The sequence below is a fragment of the Tigriopus californicus genome, chromosome 1, assembly GCF_007210705.1.
Source record: "Tigriopus californicus strain San Diego chromosome 1, Tcal_SD_v2.1, whole genome shotgun sequence".
NCBI classification, from domain to species: Eukaryota; Metazoa; Arthropoda; class Copepoda; order Harpacticoida; family Harpacticidae; genus Tigriopus; species Tigriopus californicus.
In genome coordinates, this window is record NC_081440.1 from 7,949,550 (window position 1) to 7,972,836 (window position 23,287).

Sequence of the window (23,287 nt, forward strand, 5' to 3'; positions counted from 1 at the left end):
ATTCCAAAATGAGACAGACGAAAGCTCAACGAATTTTGAAACCCAACTCTGAGCTCAAAACCATTTTTGCTGTTTTGGGGCTTATCCATGGATATCAGCCTTAAGCTTAGTAGGTATCGGACGGCCGACCGCTTGGTAGGTCCAACAACCGAATTGAAGATCCCTTGGGAAACGATTCCCCACCGGATTAAAGTACCGCATTGTCGAACACACGGTCGGTTGCAGGACAGACACCCCTTCTTTCGAAAACGATTCGAATACTTTTTTGTTGCTGCTCAGCACATTTTTGTGCAAAATTTTGATGATCTTTCTTATCCTCCTTGACGAGTATGAGTGACGCCGACTCAAGAATAGAGGAAGCTTTTCATCCATTGATGTAAATACAAATGTATTTCAGGAGGACTATGCGTTAACAATCATCAAATTTACACTTGAGGACAAGAAAATAATAAAACTCAACAGGAGGAAGTAATGTTAGATGCTATTTCAATTGGAAAAAAGCTAATCATAGTTTAGTTGCCGGGGACGACTCTTACCAGACGGTGGTGCGAGAGTGGACTACCAAATTTACAGTCTTTTACGTAGTAGGTTACGTATCAATATAAAATGTTGAGAAAGGCCAGGGAACAATACTGTTTGAATTAAATAAGGTCCTTGATCAAATTTCAAAGTATACATTACTTCGGGTAACGCTCATTATCATCATTTTCAATTTCATTTTCGTTATTATTATTATTGTTATCATCATAATCTGTCGTTGGGCTTGAAACAATCGAATGATGTTGGCTTTTTTTCTCGGATCAGCCCTGAGCTTGACTAGGGCGCCATAGTAGTTCTTGTAGTAGTTCTTGTAGTAGTTGTAGTTGTAGTAGTGGATTGGTTTTATTGGAGTAGAGTTTGGCAGAACATGCTGCCGGAAAATTCAGTATGAGCAGAGAACGGAGCATGGTCAAATTACGTATGTAGTCTTCTGGATGCCGCAAGCATTGTCAGATTGTTTGTACTTTCACCTCAGTGTTTTTTTTTGTTGTGTGTAGGTGTGAAGAGACAGAGAGAAGAGAGCTTTGGTTTGTCATGAAGGAAATTAATAACGAGCCAATACGCGAGAGGCTTGCCAATCTCTACAGGTGCACTTGTGCGTGGATGGATGGATGTCACTACTGAGGTTTAGTTAGTTAACAACTGGCCTCGACACTCAACAAGAGTGACACGTACGCGTATACCATGTACAGTTGGTTGACAGATGTGGCAAAGATTGGTTCTTCCCGGTTAGTGGTTGCCGTCATGGTGACTCTCATGACCGTGAACAGCCACAGCCGCGGCCTTGGCAGCTTGGGCTTGCTTCTCTTGCTCGTTGAGTTCTTTTATTGCTTGGATTTCTTTTTTCAATTTCATCCGACGGTTTTGGAACCAGATTTTGATTTGCCGCTCGGTCAGACAAAGTTGATGCGCCATCTCTATTCGTCGTCTTCGTGTGAGGTAGTGGTTGGTATGGAATTCTTTTTCAAGTTCAAGTGTCTGGTAACGTGTGTAAGTTTGTCTTCCTCTGCGCCTCAGACCGTTGGCACCAGTAAACAGATGAGTCCCACCTACAAGGAGAAACAGAAACGCCCAATGAAGATTGATCATAATACTAAGGTGCAAGCAAATGTGAGAGCTACCAATCGAAAACGCAGAAAAAAAACTAGAAAAAAAAGCATCGAAGGGGGGCGGGTAGAAATTTGTTTAAAAAAACTGATTTCCTCAACATTTTCTGTTATGGATCGACCATAAGCTTTTGCTTACTGACTTGTCGTCACTCATGCTATTACCACTAATGAGCATTTCGTGAAGAGATATTTCCTCCACCGCTTTGTCATCTTCTTCCCTCCCGTGGTAAATGTTGCAGGATTAGGGTTTACAAAGAGTTGGAAAGGATAATTCGATAATGATGACCGATATTTTATGAGTATGACAGATTACATCTTTCAGCATGGATTTTGACGTACTATGCCAGACATTAATCCAAGTTCATTTTGTGGGACTAGGCGATCCACAAATATATTATCATTACATAATCATTTGCCTTAAAAGAGTTTGCTCCAAAATTTGAATACATAAAACTCTTAAATTAAGAGCGTTTATTGCATATTGTCTCTTTAGGTTGAAATAGATGAGATATATTTAGATTTTAAAAGTCCGTGTAGTCTTAGGTGCGTTGGCAAATCAAAACCTTTTTCCAATTAAGAAAAAAAAACTTGCCATTAATTAGCATAAAATATTGAAAAATATATCTCCGGGCTAATAGAACCCCAAAAAATCCAAGTATAACGAACAGATGGTACAATGTTCATTCATGCACCAAAGGGTTTTGCAAAGAGCGTATCACTGTCAAATACGTAGTCAATTAATATAAAAATACTTTTGGTCATGTATTTAAATGATATTTCATAAACTTCTATTTAGCAGATACTTAGATATTGCAACATGAAAGTTGCGTTTTACATATTATAAGATCGAAAAATGGCCTGTCTGTATTTCAAGTTATTGCCAAGACATAGAATTGTCTTTTTCGATGAAATGACAAGATAAAATATGTTTTCATTTCTTGTGAGATTTCTTTCAAAGCTAAAAGTATTAAAAGTTGTCACTTAAAACTTGCCAAGGATGTAAAATTGGGTTCCAGTTTTGATTAAGTAACAATAACTGCTCTATTCTATCATGTTGCTAAAATATTTAAAAGATACACGAGACAGTTCAATTTCCAATTTTGTCACTTTTTGCAATAATTAACTTTTATGTACCATAGATATTTTCATTCAACGTTGATAGAATTTGTCAAATTCAAGGTTAAGCTTGATTAAAGTTGCGATTGATAACTATAACAGCACCAATGTGACATATTTTACACCAAGTCAGTTTTTAGTGCTATTACAAACAATATTCAGGTTTTTCTACATGATTCAAGAAACTAAAGCATTTACCTATATTTTTTGGGCATTGAAAGGGCATGTTGTATTTCTTGGCAATTGCTTTAAAATATAACCAGAGCATTTGAAGTCAAATTTGATGCAAAGGCAATCTTTAAAAGCGTGATATCTTATCGTTTGCTCAATGGGCATTTGCACAAACACTTAATCAGTGTTGTAGGTACCACCGTGAAAGAGCAATGATAAGCTAACATTCAAGACATGTTGCTTTAACAATCTTAGGAGTGAGTAACGGTTAATCCAGACCGATATTGTATCATCCGAGGGCATTGATGTAGGTGTAAGTTGTTTTCTGTCATCAATTTCATTTAATAATTGGAACAAATTTAAAGGCCATCCTCTACAATATAACTGGGATTTAAGTTCTTCATAATCTAAAGGTACAGAACAACACTGCATTCCTCACTGGGTTCTAGAGCACTGAGACTATACATCAAATTGGTTTGGAAGGAGTAGTAAAAGGAAAAGTTGTCGTCTTCAAGCAAATGATGGATTCTGATTCGAATCTGACCACTTGCGGCTTTCAAGAGGCTAGTTGTTTTGGTAAAGAGGGGAGCAGAGAAAGTCAAAATGTCGACTTTGGATTACGTAGCGTAGAATCAAAGAAGAGACAACGACGATCTTTTCGGCAAACCGAACGAGCCTACACGCATTAAGCAGTTTTTTCTTCTCCAAAGAGAGACCACAATTTCTTTTGACTTCCGTTAAAATTGAAGTGGACTGTTCTATGTGTCATTCTAGATGTTCAAACGGGGAGATATTTGAACTGGCTCGACATTGTCGAAATGAGCCGAATTCAGTGATGCAGAGAGGGAAAGAAAAAAAACATGTGGAGTGCCAGTCGTCGATGATTAACGCCTTCTTAACCAGTCAGTTAGTAACAAAATAGCATAATAGTAATGATAATAGTAGCATCATTTTTCCATTGATCATGTTTGATACAAAAGCAAGTTTTCAAGATTGACGCCAAGCTCATTCTTGGACGTGTCAAACGATTATTTTTACATCATGTCAGCTCACATTTCAGGACCTTTGAAGAACAAACATCGACTTAATTTGATTCTAGATTCTATGTAGTAGTCACCTTTCTTTATTTTTCCAACAAAATTGCGACCTTACTTAATGAATCAGGGTTTGTGAAAAAGTGCATAGCCCTATAACCCCCTTAAACTTATTTTGGCAACTCATGGGCAAAGGCATTCTCTGCTTCTCTGCCTTTTTGATACAAGTACTTTTTATTTATGTTACGAGCATTTAGAACGGTATATGATAGTTTTTTAACGTTCAAGTTGCAAGGCTCTATTTGACATGTTTGGATGTTACTTTACAAATACCAATACGAGAGCGTATATTTTCGTTGGTTATCATTATTTTTAAAGCCCATATTTTACGACAAAAATGTATCGCTCAAACATTTGTATTGGTGGTGCAAGCATGATTTGAGCAAAACTCGATCCCGGGATCTTTTTCTTATCAGAAATCTGCGGTATCCGACTCGTTTTGTAGCATCGCTTTAATTGGCTGCGTGATTGTAAATGAAGCATACCGGTATGAACCTTCATTCAACCAAGGTAAAATTACTCATACAAGCCACTTGGTAACTACAAGGGATTTCATTTACTTGCCGCTTTTAAGGAGGACAGTTGTGCTCGACGGCCGATTGGTTGACACTTAAAATAATTAGGTTGGCAAAGAGTTTTTTTTCTATTTTTCTTGATTTTGAACGATGATTCAAACTTATTTCAAAAAATTACCAAGACTGAAATTTGCATTCAAAGGACTCTTGACTCATTTGTTGGTCGCATTTGTATGACTTATTTTGATACTGATTGTTGATATTCGCTATTTGAATTTCGTTTAAGTTTCCAGCAAGGAAGTCGTTTTGAAATGTTTCCTTCAGTATAGTATTGTGGAAGAAAATGCTCGCTTACACGCCTTTTCCTTCATAGAATTATACCATCCAAATGATCATGGATTATTTTGGGTATAAAGCAATCCCAAAAACTGTATTGTAAATGATATTTCCTATGCGAAGAGGATTAATTAGTCTTGGGTTTGATGTTTTATCAAGGGATCGATTGTCGAGTCTTACCTTTCTTTGAACTAAATGGTCTTCAGGGTTCCTAATACTTATTCCCGTTATTACGATTTCCCCCCACAAATGGCGGCTTTTCGAAACTCAAGAATAAATCTTCAATCGGCCGAACAGAACCATTTATGGCTAAGTAACGAGAAATGTCCATTATTTTTTGTGGTTTCAAGAATAGTTGATATCTTTGATTCAATTTTTGTCCTCACCTAGAACAACGTGTTGGCATTTCTTTCCATTTCCGTATTATCGATTTGAAATTAAAACCATCAACACCTGAGAAGCGCTGTGTAAGAGCTTAGAAGCTCGGATTTGCTAGGCTTGCACTTTTCCTTTGAACTTTTGCGGTCATTAGAAGAGACGGCCTGCTTGGAAATGTGCCAAATTGTAAAAAAATGGCACTTCAGTTTGACATGAAGACGGGCAACATTGGCAAATTTAACGCAAGACAAATGGTGACGATACTTGAAAATACATATGACATGATGTTTCAAAAGCAAATGTAGGAAAAAATGAATAAGTTTTCTTGTGTTTGGGGTGCTAGGGTCGGAGGGGTGAACTTCGCCCGGCCAGCGAAGCTAGCCATCACAACGTCCTTATATTTTTTCCGATAGGCAGTGTCATAGTCCACAGTGGTTATATTTTCTGGTTAAGTGTTTGCTCAAATGCCAAGACATCTAGATATGTTTTTCTTTGTCAAAGAGCAAAAGGAACAACTTTTATGAAATACACATTCTTAAGTCTAGCTGAGATAAGTGTGTAAAATAACTTAAAGTCCATTGAAGTGCATCATTGCCAAAACCGTAGTCAATCAGTATCAAACGTACTCTTAGTTGTATTGACGTAAAATTTCATTTACTTCTATTCAGTAGATGCTCATTTATTACAACTTGAAAGTTGCGTTTCACGCCTTAAAAGATGAAAAATTGGCCTAATTATATTTCCAGTGATTTCCAAGGCATATTTTTATATTTTTCAATAAAACGACATAAAATAACATTTTTCCATTTTCTTTAAGAATTCTTTAAAAGCGAAAAGTAACAAAAATTATCACTTAAAACTTACAAAACATGTAAAAATTTTCAAATTTGTCACTTTTTGTTTTAAATAATTTCTACGTACTAGCGATCTTTTTTATTCAACTTTAAAAGAATTTTGTCAAAATTCAAGATCAAGCTTGATTAAAATTGCAATTTACAAGTAAGGCATCACAATTGCAAAATATTAACATTAAGGAAGTTTTAAGTTGTATTGCAAACTATTTTCGGGTTTTTCAACCTATTTCAAAAAAGTGAAATATTTTCATTTATGTTTTAGGCATAGAAAAGGAATATTATATTTCTTGGCAATTGTTTTAAGATATAACCGGAGCAATTTGTAGGCAAATTTGATGCAAATGCAATCTTTAAAAGCGTGATATCTTTTTGTTATTTCAGTTCAATTGAATAAACTTGTAGTTGGAAACGCAAATAGGGTTACTCCCAACATGTATCAATTAGATTTTTAAAAATACTATCTCTTTGTAGGTTTTAAGTTGATTAATATATTAATCTGAGCTAAAATGCAGGACGATATTTTACAAAAGTTGTTCCTTTTGTATCAATAACACCGAAAATTGATACTAGAAGTCTCGGCATTTGCACAAAACTTATACAGTGTTGTGGGAGCAACCGTGACTCCATACCAGATCGTATGGTTAGCGTCTAAAGGTTTCCTTGAGGAAAGTCGGGGAGGAGAATCGAACCGGGGACTTCTCACATGCTAAGAAATCGGGCTATCCACTACACCGCGTCTCCTCCCTGTCATTGCACGTCACAACGAAATGATTTATAAAAAAAATCAATCAAAAAACTGATCGGTTGGATTTTTTCTCCTAATTAAACCTCCGAATGAACTGATCAGTTGACAATATGAAGTCAATGTGGAAAGTTTTCAAGATATGCAAGATGTATAAAGCGCCCAATTTCTTTTTCAAATCTGATTTTTTTGGTAATATTGTCACTTTAAAGGTCTTCTGAAAAATTGTTTTTACCACAAATAAAAAATGCATGTTTTGTGTCACTGTAACCGCACGTCCAAAAAGTAATAACTGATTAATATCCAACAAGGTATACTAAAATATCCCTCAGATCAAAAAGAAATTGGCAAATTTAGTTACCTAAGTGCCCCAAAAGTGGCGAGTTTTTTTTCTTAAATTGCATAATGAAAGACGATGATTGCTTCAATTTGTAATTTTCTTCTAAATTAATCCGCCCCTGACAATCTCCAGTAAAAATTTGTTTAGTGTAGGTGCGCAATGTAATGTGTGTTCTCGTAGTTCAGTCAATTCGCAAAATGTCTGTCTGGCTTCAGTAGGTACGTACAAAAGCATTATTTGTAGTTATCGGAACAAAAATAGCTTTTGATATGAACGGCTCGTTCCTTTTTCCTACCACTTTGGTCTATTATGGTCAGAAAATGCTGGACGATATTTCTAAAGACTTCAATCGTGTTTCTTAAGTCATTTCTTGTAAATGGTTTCAAATTCATTGATATGAAGTGATTGCAAATGAATTAGTTCAAATTCACTGTACGCCTGAATCATGCACTAAATAACAGGACAAACAATCCAAGAATGCCAAGATGACGTGAACTAATGGTTTATTTCTAGTTTAGCTGTATAAAGATACGTATGTAGCGAGTCCTCATGACATCCATCATCAACTGTGTTTGGTAGGGTTTGTCATTGCTTTGAATGACAAAGAAGCTAAAGTAACCTGCTTGAGATATTTACACTTTGCAACTTGATTGGTCCTTGTTGATTTAGCTAAAGAATAGTTTGGCGTTGATAGTGAAAGGATTTTTTCAACAAATGGAATTTGCAGCGAGCCTCGGATCTTTTGGCATTTTGCTGAAAGCTGAAGTTAAAACAGCTGAATAGCAATAAAGGCAGGAATGCCATTTTGCATAGCACCTATGACCATTTCCACCTTTTACGATCTAATTTGCAGATTTATCACACTCCCACTTCATAGCTCAATTCCAAGGCAAGAACCCCTGACGGAATGGATGACAGACGAGTCTAGTGTTAAATTGTTCCCTAGTCTAAAACCAAACTACTTCTCGATCACCGTCTCCCCAACAACTAGGATGTTAGGATGTGAAATAAGCCCGTATAGCACACAAATAATATCTCTTCTTCAAGTCATCAATTTTAACAACGTTTGATGCTACGGTACATAAATCCACGTTTTTCAACGGGAAGAGGGCGGCCAGAAATAACGGCAATTTTACCTTTACCATTGACAAACGATCCGATCAAACATTTAAGTCAACATGTCACGCCTAAATATTTGAACAAATCATCCTCAGTTTCAACTATCAAAGGCAGAGGAGCGAATTTCGCCAAGCCATCTAAGTCGGCTCTGTGCGGAATAAGTGCAAAAGTGATCAAATTTGTCGTACTTTGGAGGCTGTGGCGGCCGCAAATGAAGACCATATCGAATGATACGCATAGACCGTCTTCGTTGATGTATATTTTCGATTACTCTTTTCGCATGTCTTTGAAAGTCGAATAAACTTATTGCCATTATTTTCGGCCTCCTTGTCGGTTGAGATTGGAGGCAATAGTTGGAAATCTAGCCTCTACCGTTTGAGTTAGTTTTGATAGAATCCCGATAAAAAAAAGCAACACTAATCTATTTTTGATAAGATACTGTGATTTAAGCAGGATCCATTTTTGGCTAAAAGCGATCACACACATTGTCATGAAAAGAGGTCGAATTAGTTCGCTCATATGACGTTTTCTCATAGGAAAACTCACGTCAAGGATGTAAATCTTTAACTGGATCTACGTGATTACAAAATCAAGTAATTTTGCTAAACCTTGGTTCTGGCTTTAATTATCAAACCGTGACAGTCTGTTTGTATGTAATCAATGTCCACTTGAGGTAAACGGTTGAGGTTACTGCTTTTCCTTTATATTCCCTCCTACACTTCTAGACCATACAAAATTGAGAGATTGAGAGGATTGTAAGAGAATTGGAATGACTGGCACAAATTCGAGCTATTTGTTTTTAAGTTTGCATTTTCAACAACCGATCCATTCATTTTGAGGAAAATACAAGCTCATTGGAACATTTTCTGTAATCTCTCGAAACCAATGAGCTCACGAGAGAATCTTTGATTAAAGTGTTTCTCGTACTTCAATAATATTCTGTGGCAAACTGGCGTTGGTACGTACTTAGCAAAAGCGTCGAATCTAAAAGAAGCTTTTAGATGTTTTAGTTCGCATTAGAGAAATGATATCCATTAAATTTGCTAATTCCTGCTGTAACGACAATCTGGATTGCCAGAAACAGCTCGTCGTTCGTATCCCCCACCATGATGAATAGGTTAGGCGGTGATTTCCAGAGCCATCGTTGTGTCCTCCTAACTGCCTCATGAGAGAGGAGAGGCGATAAATCAGAGCACTTATTTCGGTGACAGTCATGCTGCTCTTTTTCAAAATTTTGGCGCCATTATTGGGGTGCCTGCCTCTGCTATATACTTGCACTACTGTTTGTTCTGCCTGTTTGTACGCGTAGTGCATGGTCACGTAGCACACGCAAGCATACATAAATGTAGTACTCCTAGTTTATATAGGGCCGATTCTAGATTGAACTGAGGACAATCAGGATACTACTACAAAACCCTGGCAGTGTTTGATCCCATTTCTCGACGTCAACGAATATTCATTGGACTTCGCTCTTCTGCCTTAGGTGCGTTTGATAGTGGATAGGAGAAGTTAGCAGTGCACTCTCTCTGTACGGGGTAGTGTAGTTAACGGATTCAACAAAGCGACGACCAAAGCCAAGCGGAATTGGAATTGGGTTTTTTTGAAAAGCAATATTCCACGTCAAACGGAAGATGAATGAGTCTGACTTCCTTGTGATTTTGCGGGACAGTCGATGACTGTCTGGAAAACGGGCTGCGGCCACTACGTAGCACTTCTGCAGTGTACTTCTATTACGGTAGGTATGCCAAAGTGCTGTGTTGGTCTCACAACGAAGAAATGAGGGTCGTCCAACTTGGTTGGTTATTCCTTCCAAGGAGAGACTTGTCCTGATACATTGGTGCACTTCTTTCCCTTTGCCAGTATTGAGGACTTGAAATTCGACCTACCCACCTACCCATCTACCCATTTCGTGCATAGTGCGTGCATACAAAGACGTGAAACCAACTGCCTGACTAACTGACGGACGGTCCGACGGACGGACGGACGGACGGAAAGAAGGACACAGACTTGTCCAACTAACTAACTGACTGCCTGACTGACTAACTGGCTAGCGTTCCAAAGTCATGGGGAGTGAAACTAAGTGCTCTCAGATAACCCTTTCCTCAGTTTTGAGAGAAGTATGATTTGAAAGCGCCTGATTGATTACAAGACATAGCCCCCCTCCCCCGGGTGTGGTTCCCGCCCGTTCCCGGATGCTTACCTGCAATTGCCATCCACGGATAGAAATGGTGATTCGCAGATTGTTGCAGTTGAGGTTGAGCTACTGCGGCGGCTTGTGATGCAGCTGCTGCACTTGATATGCTACAAGTATTCATCCACCGGTCTCGGGCAGCAACGTCTACAGCTGTTGGAGTGTATCTGGCCATGTCTGGGGTGCAAACAGATGGTCGGACCGGACCACTGCCAGAATTCCATCCCGCATTTAATTCTTTGGAAAGACTACTGTAGCCGTTATGATGGTCTTTAGAACTAGAGTTTGAACTTGGATTGGCGTTTGTGGGACATTCGTTGCCGCTCACTGTGTTGGTACTGTTTTTGGCATAGGTTGAATTGTCACCTAACGGGCTATAGACTGACGACTTGGGAGAACTCGTTCCCACGGAGGCGGTGCCGGAAGCGGCGGCGGCCGCAGCGGCCGCAGCCGCGACCGTGGCGGGGTCATAGGGTGAGGAGTCTTGAGATCGATTTCCACTCTGATGTTGAGGGTAAGGGGACACTCCCATGCCTGCCAGACCTAAGGGGAATCGATAGGCTTGCTCGGTGCCACTGCCTTGACCGTAAAAACCACTTTGCTCAAAATAAGAATTCATCATTTTGATGAGAACGCTGCAAACACTCACACGAACTAGAATAAGGTAGAAGCCAAAGCAAGAACTCTGGTTTCACACTCAACTCAACCACTCACTATCATCACCTCCAAGCACACATGAGTAGAAGGTGACATAGGATCAAAACTAACTAGTAGTAGCACTACCACTAGATACGTCTATCAACCGATACCGAGAGAGAGCGTTGCAAGCTCAATGCATGCACATTGTCGACTAACGACACCGTATAGAAATTGCTGATCCAAAGTCTGTAACTTGTAGGCTCAGTGCATGTAGCAATGATAGTTCATGTGCTCTCTCTCTCTCTCTCTCTCTTTCCCTCTCTCTCTCTCTCTCCCTCTCTCCTGTGTTCCCTGCTCCTTGGGCGACGGTCCTTTGAGTTTTCCTGAACGTGGGTGAGTGCCTCCCTGCCAGCTGGTGCGTGCGTCCGTCCTGGACTCCAACGGGACAGTAAAGAGGCTGGGCAATAAACTCGAGGAACCAATGAAATTCCTCAAAACATTTCAGTCTCAGCGCCGCTCGTCTTTCTCGGATGACAGGTGACGTCACAAAAAGCAGATCCTCAACAACTTTTAACTCTGAAAGCAAACATATAAACGCTTATTCACCCAGCAACATTTCTCAACATTGAAATACTGTCCATTCTATGAGTCGATGCGAAGAAAATGCACTTCTTTCATCAAATCTACACGCGAAAGAGCAATTTTTGAAAAACCCGCGCTCTCACGCTCTCACTTGGGCCACCTGTCTTTGAGTTTCGCGCTGTCTGAATGGCCGACTGACGGAGCGCCGGATTCGCCGACCGACCAACCGTGGTTTTAGACTAGTCTAACAGAATGGCAAATGGGAAAAAATACAAAAGAACAAGAATTTCAAACTGATGTGATTACTCTCACAGCCTCATCATTATGATATAGAACCAGGTAAGGTTTATCGAGTTCTTTAGTGCAGAATCTATTTAAATTTTGTGGCAGAAAATGTGGTTCAACAAACCGTCAAATGATCTTGAACAGAGAAGAAACAATCTGGTTCTCTAACACGAAAAGGTTCAAAAACATAACCTTAAAATAGTATTTCGATTTGGAAAAAAAATCGAAGAAACCATACCCCATTAATATCCGGCCTGTTATGTCCAATCTTCCGATTGAACTGCTTTAGAATTTGTTCTACAGAATAACAGAATAGGGGATTTTTTATATCAACTTTAGTTCTATGTTTGCTAACCATGATTCTTGTTCATTAATATCTTTATTATTAAATCTCTAAAACGAGGCTGGGTTTGGAAACATTTCTTTTAAGATATGTTAATCAAATAATCAACAAAACAGTATGTTTTGTAGCTTATATGACGAGCGTCTAAGCTAAAAAAGGTCCGAGCACCGCCGATTTGTTGACAAGAAAGGCCTACAATAGTAGCGAGAGTGTTTTCTGCTTCTAACTCATACTTGACGACCCCATTAGGTGGTTGTTGGAAGCTTTCAACCAAAGATTGAGATGTGTTTTTCTCCCTCATGGAAGGAGTTTATGAGCAAATATCTCCTTTTAAGTGGAAATATATGAATCATGAGCTATGGACGATTGACTTAAATGGCGCTCAAATGACTTTGCGAATTTGGATTGTTGTCGATAATCGGTGTCGAGATTTTTCGGCTAGGAAAGTAACAAACAACTTCATGAACTGAGCACCTGATGACGAATCATTCAGGTATAAACCCATGAACACTAAATTATATCATTGAATATAAAGCGCATTTGCATTTTCGGCAATGAATACTGATGATTAGTTTATAGACACATTTGTACAATAGAAAGTTTGCTTGCTTTTTTTCTATTTGAAGACACTTTCCTTTAGCTCTAGAACTATGCCACGAAGCCAAAACAGAATCAATCCAGGTTGGCCTTGACTTTTTTGTCATAAACATTGTAACAGTTTAGACCTCCCGGACATTTGAAGTTGCCTTTCGTAGCAATAAATGGTTGTAGCTCAGCATTCAAACGTGCAGACTAGCTTTCTTCACTTGTGGTTCGTTCTTCAACTTTGACCGTTTGTTTCGTTCAAAAGGGAAAGGCCATAAACGTTGATTAGAGTTGTATTGGGCCAAGAATTTACGATCTGAGTTCAGTGAAGATGCTTCAATACTATCTAGTCTTTGTTGGTCTCCAACTGGCCCAATATACGTAGGTCCATGAGCCAAAACTACGGCCCATCCAATCGTTTTCAGCCATGAGCCCTGTCGGGTCCAAACTTCCCAAGGCTAGTCCAACTAGGCCTAGAACCTCTTTGTATCCATTGTGGAAATAAAACATGAACAACTTTAGGGATACCAAGGGAGGGGTCTTTTAATCGAGAGATTTGGGACCTCTCCCTTTCATCAATAAAAAGTGCTAGGCAAAAAATAGATGTGAGGGAAAAATAACCAGCTAATTTAATCCCGTCTCTACCTCTTGATCCAATTTCATTTCCCGTATTCTTGAGACAAGTTAGACAACTTGGTGTCTAATGTGTTTGTATGACTCACATAGAAATGATTCACACGTGAGAAAATGAAAATGTACTCTTCCGTGGCAAAATCACCTCAAGACCTACTTAGAGACATTGATTGACATTTTGAACACCTAACTATAAACAAAAAGAGCACTTTGGTCGCAATTGTTAGAGCTCTTTTGCCTCTCCTCCAAATGTCCGGGACAAATATGATGAGTAGTGTTCTCAAACTTACGCAAATAACATTTACTTGCATCCTGGGCCCTTAAGTGCATCTTTTTGCATCCTGAACCTTTATTTGCATCATCATGGAAGTTTAGTCTTAGATTACCCTTCTGATGCTGATCCAGTGAGATTACAGCAAACTGTTCTTAGAAAATATGTGTCCAGCTTGACAAATTACTTGAAATATCTTAGTATGCCTAAACAATAAAAAGCATCCTTGATAATTATTTGAATCCTTATTTGCATCCTGGGCTTGTTTTTTTGCATCTGTATTTGCATCTTGAGGTCCTTTTTTACGCATAATTTTGAGAACCTTATGATGAGGCTGGATCAAATCACACACCAGGAACGGGTTTGAAACGGAAAATGTGCGCCTTAGTTAATATGTGCCGAAAAATGCAAATGTATCACCTTTAACTTAACCTTCAAATGAAATAGAGTAAAGGAAGCCGAAAAGCAGAACTTGTGATGCGAATGATAGAGATAGAATTAATCATTCAATTCACTATCTCAGTTAGCCATGCAGGAAATCCTAAAGCTTTTAAAAGTATTTTTCTTATGAAGTCAAATAATTTGTGGGATAAGACAAACGTGTTCGTCAAGGTAAAATAGAAGAAATTGCGAAGAACACTTCTTATCACATGAGACTTAATTGGAACAAAATATCTATATTTGTTTTTTCCTAAGTCTACATGTAAGCTAAAATGTATCTTCAAAAAAGTGTTAATCAACTTGGACTTTTGTGACATTGAAACTGGAGAAAGAGAGTATTTGCCGATGCTATTATGTATAAAGTAGTGCATATATTTTGCTCTCCTTGGCAATCTTCTGCTAAACTAAAAACATAATTCCTAATAAGCATTCGCCGCTTTACCAAAACTAAAGTTTAATCAGAGGAATTAACAAGAATAAATGGAAACATTGTCTAAAAGACACAAAGCCATGAAGAGCAAGTTCCCGGTTGGAAACATATTCGTATGCAGTTCATAACAATCTTAAACCATTTTAAACTGTGACTTCAAGGATATGAAGTAATATATAAAACCTTCCTTTTTCATTCTACTTTTGTTTTGGGTATTTGGCCTAAAATCTAAAGAAGCTAGCTTGAATGATAAGTTTCTCCGTCATTACAGTTCAAAGCTAATAAATTTGCTTTTCATTGCGGCTAATTTGGTCAATGGTGTATGAAACCAATCGACAAATATTTTTTCTGATCTTGCCATACAATCCCCAAAGACCTAAAACAAAGTAGAATGAAAATTGAAGCCAGTTAGTGCTCAAAAGTGACTTAATTTTTACTAACATTTTTAGGAATGACGCCCGAACGTTGAACTCAAAATTGTAGAGCAGACTAAGTATGAAGAACTAAGGAATCGCCTAATACATTGGGTGAATGAACGTTGATCAATTTGAAATGCTACATGTCAAAATCCTACTAGAACTCGCTGAAGTTCGCAATTCATCCCATTTTTCACTCCTTTGCACAACCGTCTTCCCTTCCCCCTCTTCTCTCTCTCTCTGTCTCTCCGCCCCCCCCTCCCCAAGCATTAATATCAAAAGGGGTTGTCACGGGTTGCTGAACCTCTGTGGGAAGATACTCGTCCACGATAAGTACACGTACACGTGCGGGAAAGAGAGAAGAGGATGGCCTTTGATTTCTTGGAATCTATATCCATGTCGCAATGGAAGTGATCCATTTTTGTTCATTCTATATGTATACGATGTGATGAGCGTGGGGTAGCTCAAACTTGTAGTGCTAGTTTACGTGCTCTATGCTTTGGCAAAGTTCAGCCTCATCCATCGAAAATCGGTCATTAAATGGAGATATAACAAAATAACATCTCCTGAGATTGAATTTTCGCTCCACTTGGCGATGTCATCGAATTCACAATCGAATTTTCAAAAAAAAAAAAAAACAACAACATTCAATTGAATTGGGATGGCGACAATCTAACATAACCCTTTGACCCTTATCAACTCAAACCAATTGGTCGCGAATCAATGTCCAAAAATTTTTCTATCTCGGACTCAAACGGTTTAAATACCGCTAGTTGCCGTCGACGGCTTGCATTGCATACATGAATTACTGAGGATAGTTTCATTCGCTATCAGTAGATGGCGCTTCGGCTCAAATCCAGCTTTCGAAACTGAGCGCTTCCTGTGTCATCCTTTTGAAGACCACATTTTTGAGAAACCCCCTTTTCATCCATCACAACGGGCACTTTGTTCACGAAAAATTTAACCTCCGACGGTGAGATCAAGTCAAGTCGACCCACAACAAATGAGCTCAATATCAAAATTAAAACTCGTCTTGAAAGAAGTGATACCTATGGCCTTCTTGAAGAGTTGTAAAGGGTACGTGGTGGTACGTGATAAAGTTTGAAAACCGCAGGATCCGAGTTGCATCTCGAGAACAAAATCCTAAGCTTGTTATTCAAGATTGTTTTGAACCAAAGATGCCTGCAAACCAGACTTCTTCTCATATATTTTAGGGCAACTTTTTGGGTTATTGCCTGATCTTGTCTAGCCTCTCGGGAAATGAGCAGTTTTCAATCGGTCGAAACTCGTCACGACTCTATTAAGTTACGTGCAACCACGAAAGTGTGATGTACAATCAGCGTCATCATCACAAAATGACGTAATGCAAATACAGGCCTTCATTATTGATCTACATTCTTGCCAATATTTTATGGCAGTTATCAAGTAACAACACTGGGAAATGATAGAAGATCCCTTTTGAGAGCATGACTCATGATCCGGAAGCGATTATATGTATGTAGGTAGGTGTTCATTGACTCACGGAAGGAGTGCCTCTGTGCATATTCATCCGTAGCCTTAAGCAAGATTGAAAATATTTGTGCAACCGCCGGGACAGTTCCCTTTTTGACGGGTTCTGGGATAGGCTGCTCTCACGGACCTGTTATGAAGATCAAGATTTCCAAATTCAGATTGCGAAACTTGGTTATTCAAATCTGTAAGGATGGAAGTGGACGAAGCGGAAATGCGGGGAAAGAATGGGAACGATCCAGTAGGTGAGAGAGCAGAATGACAAGTGTTTATTTGCTAGTCAGCTGAACGGGGAAAAAGGCTGTAATGGCAGAGTAAGCATCGAACCTTTGGTATAGACATATGGAGAGATAATCCAAGAATACTATAAAATCAGAGGGATAAGAAAGTGGGTTTTAAGGCCTTTTATTTTCTTCTCCACGTAGCCCAAAGGTCTTCAGTGATGGCTCGATATAGGGATATCTAGAAATACGTGAGTAGATGTCACATGACCGACCAATCGGTTGGCTAAAGAGCGCAATGGATGGCCTCCTGAGAATTGATCACAAAGTGGTTTAGTGTATCAATTAGCCATGCAAGTGGTTGATTGTTCGATATCCAGTGTCTAGACATATACGCCTGATAGTACCAGATTACCACAAGAAAATCTTCATCATAGGGCAACATCAACATCACAACTGCCACTAAACTGAGAATAACCCATAAAGCAGACTTCCAATGCAACATAGGGCCATGTATAACCAATGTGATATTAATATGTTAACGCTACGTGTCAAATGGATTAAACATTGGATAGTAAAGAAGCCATTCCAGCTTCGTTACATGAATTTCACAAGAAAAGATCCACGCTTTCAATTTTGACTTATCGAAGATGCGCCCTTGATTAAGAACCCCACAGAGCCTGGCGATTATACAGTTCATCTGGACAAACGATCAACATCGAAGGTTTAACTCTCTGTGCCCAGTGCAACAAATGAATACATTCGACTTGAATCCGATGTTTACAAGTACGAGAAGAAGAGCTATTCCAAAATCAGTCGGTTGAGGACTTTTTCATATAAATCAATTTTTTGTGAGGCCTGTTTATTAGGATGATAAGCCACACATTAGAGACTTCTCTTCGACTTTATCATTGCAGAAATAATCGGTATAATGACGATGAATTCGATGAATATGAGAGATATGCTTTTCACTACTATTGAGCCAGAGCTACAATGAAAAGCTCTATAAACAATTCTGGGACAAGAAAATGAATGACAATAAGTGGCCGCCTAGGCCATTGTACGAGTAATGCAGACAGAAAAAAATTATCTAATCATTCCATGAACTCAATTTATCCCGCGACATGTGTTTCATTACAAAAAAGGATAATCCTAGATTCGGCAAATTACATCTTCGGCCCCATATCAATTCTTCAAAAACAAGGAAATGCCTCACCCGTTTCAAGGGTTGCTGATTGGACGGAACTTCAACACGAGGCCCCCAATCTTCCGATCTTGATACTTTGCATTGCAAAGGTTTATCTTGTGTTGTTTTTGATTCTTAAGTAAAAAATGAATTCTACATTAAATTTAGGCTTGTAGCGCCCGTCTTATCTTTCGAGGCTTAGAGGATAGGTGCCATGCTATCTCATCAAATTTTGGAGGATAATGAAGTATTTACCAATAAAATTTGATCAATGTGTAAAGGGCAATCAAACTGTCAGTCTCGTTGCAATTTACAACGGTTCGAGTTTGATAAAACTAAAAAGCCGAAAAAAAATCACAGAAGTTTAAAATTAAGAGATCATCGGACAATCAATAAAGGTGTTAAGAGAGTGGTCACAAAGGAAAGATAGTGTCAACCATTGTGCATTTAACGTTTACAATTCGAAGGTTGGCCCACACACAAGCTTTTTTTTTTTTGAAAAGACAATAGCTACTTGTTGATTATCACAATCTAACCACCCCAATTCTTTTTAGTTCATGGTGGTCTTTATGGAGACCAATCTCGGATGAATGATCATGTGAAAGAGTCCATTCAGTCCATGCCGTCCATACGTCAAAGGCTGGAGGCTTGAGAACGACGAGGCGTCTCAATACGAAGTTGTTGTTTTTTTGTTTGTGTATCCGGTTGTAAATTGTGGCATTTGCCTTTTCTTGAAAGGATACTGGACAACTAGCAAATTGGTTCTTTGTGTCATTTTACCTTATCAATCAGTTATGGCAATGTTCAGGACAAATTTTGCTTTCAAAACCAATGATGATAGGATAACATTTTGCCAGACAAAAAGACAGATTGTGCGTAAACCGAGGTTATTAAGAAGAGACAAGAATCCATTCAAAAGTAAGACAGATATTGCAATTCCTTTATAAAAAGGAATCGATAAGTAATGATTGAGCGTAAATATCTGTACTTGATTCCCAAAGGCGTTAAAAAGATATCCAATTCGGTGTCTGCATTCTGTTTCAGGTTAATTTTGTGTTTACACTATGGATTGGTTGGAGCTCATCTGAAAAGGACGATATTGTATCATCAATATTCAAAGTAATCCATTATTTGGATCGAATCCAAAAGAATGCCTAATATTTTTTCATCATTAATTACTTGAGATGATGGTATATTACTATGAACAAAGTAAAAGCCCTATTGAGCTTATATGAACGAAAGGTACTTATTAAGCATCGTTAGAATGACCGAAATTTCAAGCTTTCGCGCAATTTGCTTCACGATATCACGCAACCTTTTATTCTATTTCTTTCCCTCCTTTTGGATATTCTCTCTCTTGGCGAGAGAGCCAAGGACTTCTAAAGCTATGGACTTACCAAAAAAAGGAAAATTTGCATCTCCTGGACTATACATCTTATCCACAATAAGCCCTTATCAAGGTCCAACGTCCAAGGAACTAACGAAATATATCTACTCAACAAAATTTGGGATCAAAATATGCCTTTGAAAACTCAGGAGAGGTAGTTAAAATTGCAATAACTACGTGAAATTCGAATCTTCGGTCTCGTCTCTGTCAGATCAATTTTTCTATTTTATAAATAGATTATAAAAATGGACTCAGAATTGCTCTGACCCGAAACAGGCTGATTTGGCAAGAGCGCCGTTTTCAGTCCATATTTATGAAGGTCCAATGCATGGCCTATCGTGGGCATGTCGACGCTGTGCCGTTGCAGCTCCGTTCAAATGGTTGCAAAAGTGGTCTGGGATGGAAGAAATCCTACGGTCAGAATTATTTTTACTTCTAACAAAGAAGTGATGGTCACCATCAGTTCGTTTGAGAGGGAGCTAGGTTGGGACAAAACCAAGTTTCGCTTGTACATTGTCTCTCACAAAAACGTCCTTTAAAATATCTAAAGATGCCTTATAAATTGCTCACACTATAAGTACGTTGCTTCAACACTTAATGAAGGAATTTGAATTAGTAAGAATGTTCAGGTGCCAATGCAGGATGCATTAATTCAAAAGTATGCTTTCTTACAAGAAAGATAATAATACTCTTTGTTGAAAGGATCCTTGCCTCATTTAAACCCGTAGACATTTACTATTTTGGCATTATATATTTCACCATTTATAAAGATTGTTTTCATTTGCGGATCCACAAGCGGATAAAGTTGGAATGGGTAGGTCCTTACTGACAGTCAGTACAAAATTTATCTTTTGCTTGGAACATCACTTCAAACCCATAAAAACAAATACCTTATACTAATCACCATTCTGAAGCTGACACTTGTAAAAGTTGAAATTTTCTTTTCGTTTTAAGTTCCTTGTTGAACTTTTTCTCTTTTAGGTGATTTCCTTCGAGAATAGCATTTCAAGAAATTTCATCCGTTTGACTGTAGTATGGTGGCTGAAAGTCACCCTCCCTATGTGATGTAAAAAAATTCAAGGAAAAGGAAAAAAAATAGGACTGCAACCCGCTTTTGGGCATTTTGTGGAGGCAGAATCAAGACCAATATTATAGCCAACTCGCACCAAGATTCTATTGAATTTTCAAATATTAATTGAGTTGGGCAACAAAACTCAAAGTAATGTCATTTTTGGCTTAATTCTGTCACTGCACTAATATTTTAGCTTAATATCAGAATACTGTTGGCTTCAATAAGGCGGCAAATTGAAATAAATGACTGTACCTTGTCCAGGTTGGTGGTGATGATAGTCTGACTTTTTGCTCCACAAAATGCCCCAAAATCAGGGTGCTGCTTTGCATATTTCCTGAATTTACTTTATTTCACCGGGCTAATTCTGTAATTTCTATCCTAGTTGGTGTCCTAGAAGAGGCAAAATTAGGAGGATAAACTTTTTCGAGTTTGCTTCCATATACCCATTACCCATACCCCAAATACCGTTTCATTTCGAGTTGACTGGAGCCTGGCCATGATCTAATAAACGTTGCTAGTCACAAAATGAGGTCAAAAATAAAGCCAAATTGCAAAAAAAATCTTTCAGAGCAAGTGTGCTTAAGATATAAAAATAGTATGGAAAAAATAGGTAGCAGGGCCACTTTTGATTTCCGCTGAGATTAAAGTTGGGTAGTTTATTGTGAGGTTGCTAGGCGATCCTTCAGTAAGTGCATGCAGCGCCGGTAAGTTATTAAGGGCCTAATGCTCTTGACCATTTTCATAGGCATGTTTCCAATTTGGTTGGAGAATGATTGTGGTATACGCATACATTTTTATAATGATAATTGATTTTTGCACTTGGGCAGGCTCCTCATCTTGCATCTTGACAAAAATTTCAAATGTTCAAACAAGTAAAAACTATTCAAGCTTGCTTTTCACCAAGTAAAATGAACAAGATAATGATAATTTGATCACGTTCGGTCGCTAAAGGTCAATCTTGTTTAGAAAGCAAAGGCCAGTTTTTGAAAGGAACATTAGGCTTTGAAATCTAAAGCATCATGACCGCGCAAAATTTCAATCCCAAAACAAAACTAACCACTCTGGCTTTAAGAAATAAGCCACAAACAAGTTTTCATAGAACGTTAATATTAGAGCCTCTAAAGATTCCAAAAGCTTTACATTTGTTACAAGACTTGTAAAGTTCTAGCTAGAGGTGAATTTTAAACGGTCCGAACAATTTATCACGTTTTAGATACTTTTATGATTGGTAAGTCGGATCTTTCAGCATCTAAATTATATTAAAGATCCAAACGCCTTTCCCAAACCAAAAATAACCTGTATTGACGATTAAGACTATAGCTTGATCTTTTGGATCGTAAATATACGTATATTGTATGTATCTGTTTTGTTCTAGCTTGAAGATATTGTTTCATCAACAGAATGATAATTCATAAATGATAACAAATGGGATCATATCTGCCCTATGTTATCACCGGTGGCCTAATGATTCTAAAGTCGATGAGAATGATAGATTCGGCAGAAATGAATGCGGATGAAGATGTTCTCAAAATATCATATGGGGATATCAATGAGGTACTAACTGTATTGCAATTCCAACTACGTAAGAGGCATTCCTTGAGACAAGTACTTGATACATGCAATAAATGGCTTGAAATGATCAATTTATCTGCCTCCGTGATTACTCAACGATTTCTGGCACCTACAGACTAAGGCCCATAAAGTGACTAAGCTGATCTCCTAAAAAATCTACTTTGAACGGGTTATGTGGTCGTAAAACAAGCGAACTGCTAGGACTTGCTGCACTTTATTGACCCTTGTGAGGTTGTTAAAGAGCAACAAAATAGAGGAAAAGTGACATATTGATGTCTTTGAGCCGAGGCACCACTCAATTGTCTCCATCCAAGGAGTAGGTCGCGTATATTTTGATTTGAAAACGAGATGAAAACTTACCTTGTCTTTTCAGAAGTTCGGCCGCTAACGAAATGACTTTGATCATCGACGAGCACGCCAAATAACTAAGAAGCAGAAAGAATATGGAGGAAAGGACGTGAAATGAGACACAGAAAGAGAGAGAGAGAGAGAGAGAGAGAGAGAAAAAAGAAAAAGAAGAAAGAGAGCTTGCCGCAGTCTCCCGCCGAACCCCCACACTTCTTACGAAGCAAGCAGGCCTACGATATACAGTACGTAGAACATTCTCATTCTTGAGGAGCTCAGCTTGGTTGGTCGGCTGGAATGAGGAGTTTGCTAGGCTTCCAAGCGATATCGCTTAGGCCCCAACGAATGGGCCAGGGATACCACTATCGTCATTGTAGTCGTCGTCGTCTTCGTTGTTGTGGTTGCTGTTGTCGTCGTCTGCAAAGAAACCCTCGACGTGCCTACGAGCGTACGTCACAAATAGAAGAAGTCTCCTATCACAAGTGGCTTTCCGATTCTTTTCCGCTCCCTGATTGGTTCCGCCAACGACCGCCCTGGTCCCGAAATTCCAAAAATTTAAATGCGCCGTAAAATCATATGAGATGACTGATGAATTTTGAGAGACAATACGTATGCACGTCCGCAGGCCGACAGTCCAATCATCATTCACGGGGTTGAGACCAAACCGAGCGCTTTATTGCATACTTCGTCAATGTTCATTTCAATAAAAGAATGATTAATTCAAGGGGCTGCAATCTTGATCAATGTGTCGCCTCTGCAAAGGCAAAAAGCGTTGGACTGTGCAATTACACTTATTTAATGCATAATTGATCCAAGGTGACTTTTTATGTCATCGATGATGTGAAGCGTGCAAAATTTTACGTAA

At 38.5% G+C, this 23,287-nt stretch overlaps 1 protein-coding gene across 1 annotated transcript; it reads right to left on the minus strand.

Moving 5' to 3' along the window:
• Positions 1 to 371: 371 nt before the first annotated feature.
• Positions 372 to 22,579, minus strand: LOC131878121 (homeotic protein ultrabithorax-like). The gene is made up of 3 exons (XM_059224050.1): positions 22,438 to 22,579; positions 10,515 to 11,720; positions 372 to 1,589 (listed from the first exon to the last, which is right to left on the minus strand). Exons 2-3 carry the CDS (start codon positions 11,125 to 11,127, stop codon positions 1,270 to 1,272), a joined length of 933 nt encoding a protein of 310 aa, XP_059080033.1. The 5' UTR covers positions 11,128 to 11,720; positions 22,438 to 22,579; the 3' UTR covers positions 372 to 1,269.
• Positions 22,580 to 23,287: the final 708 nt, after the last annotated feature.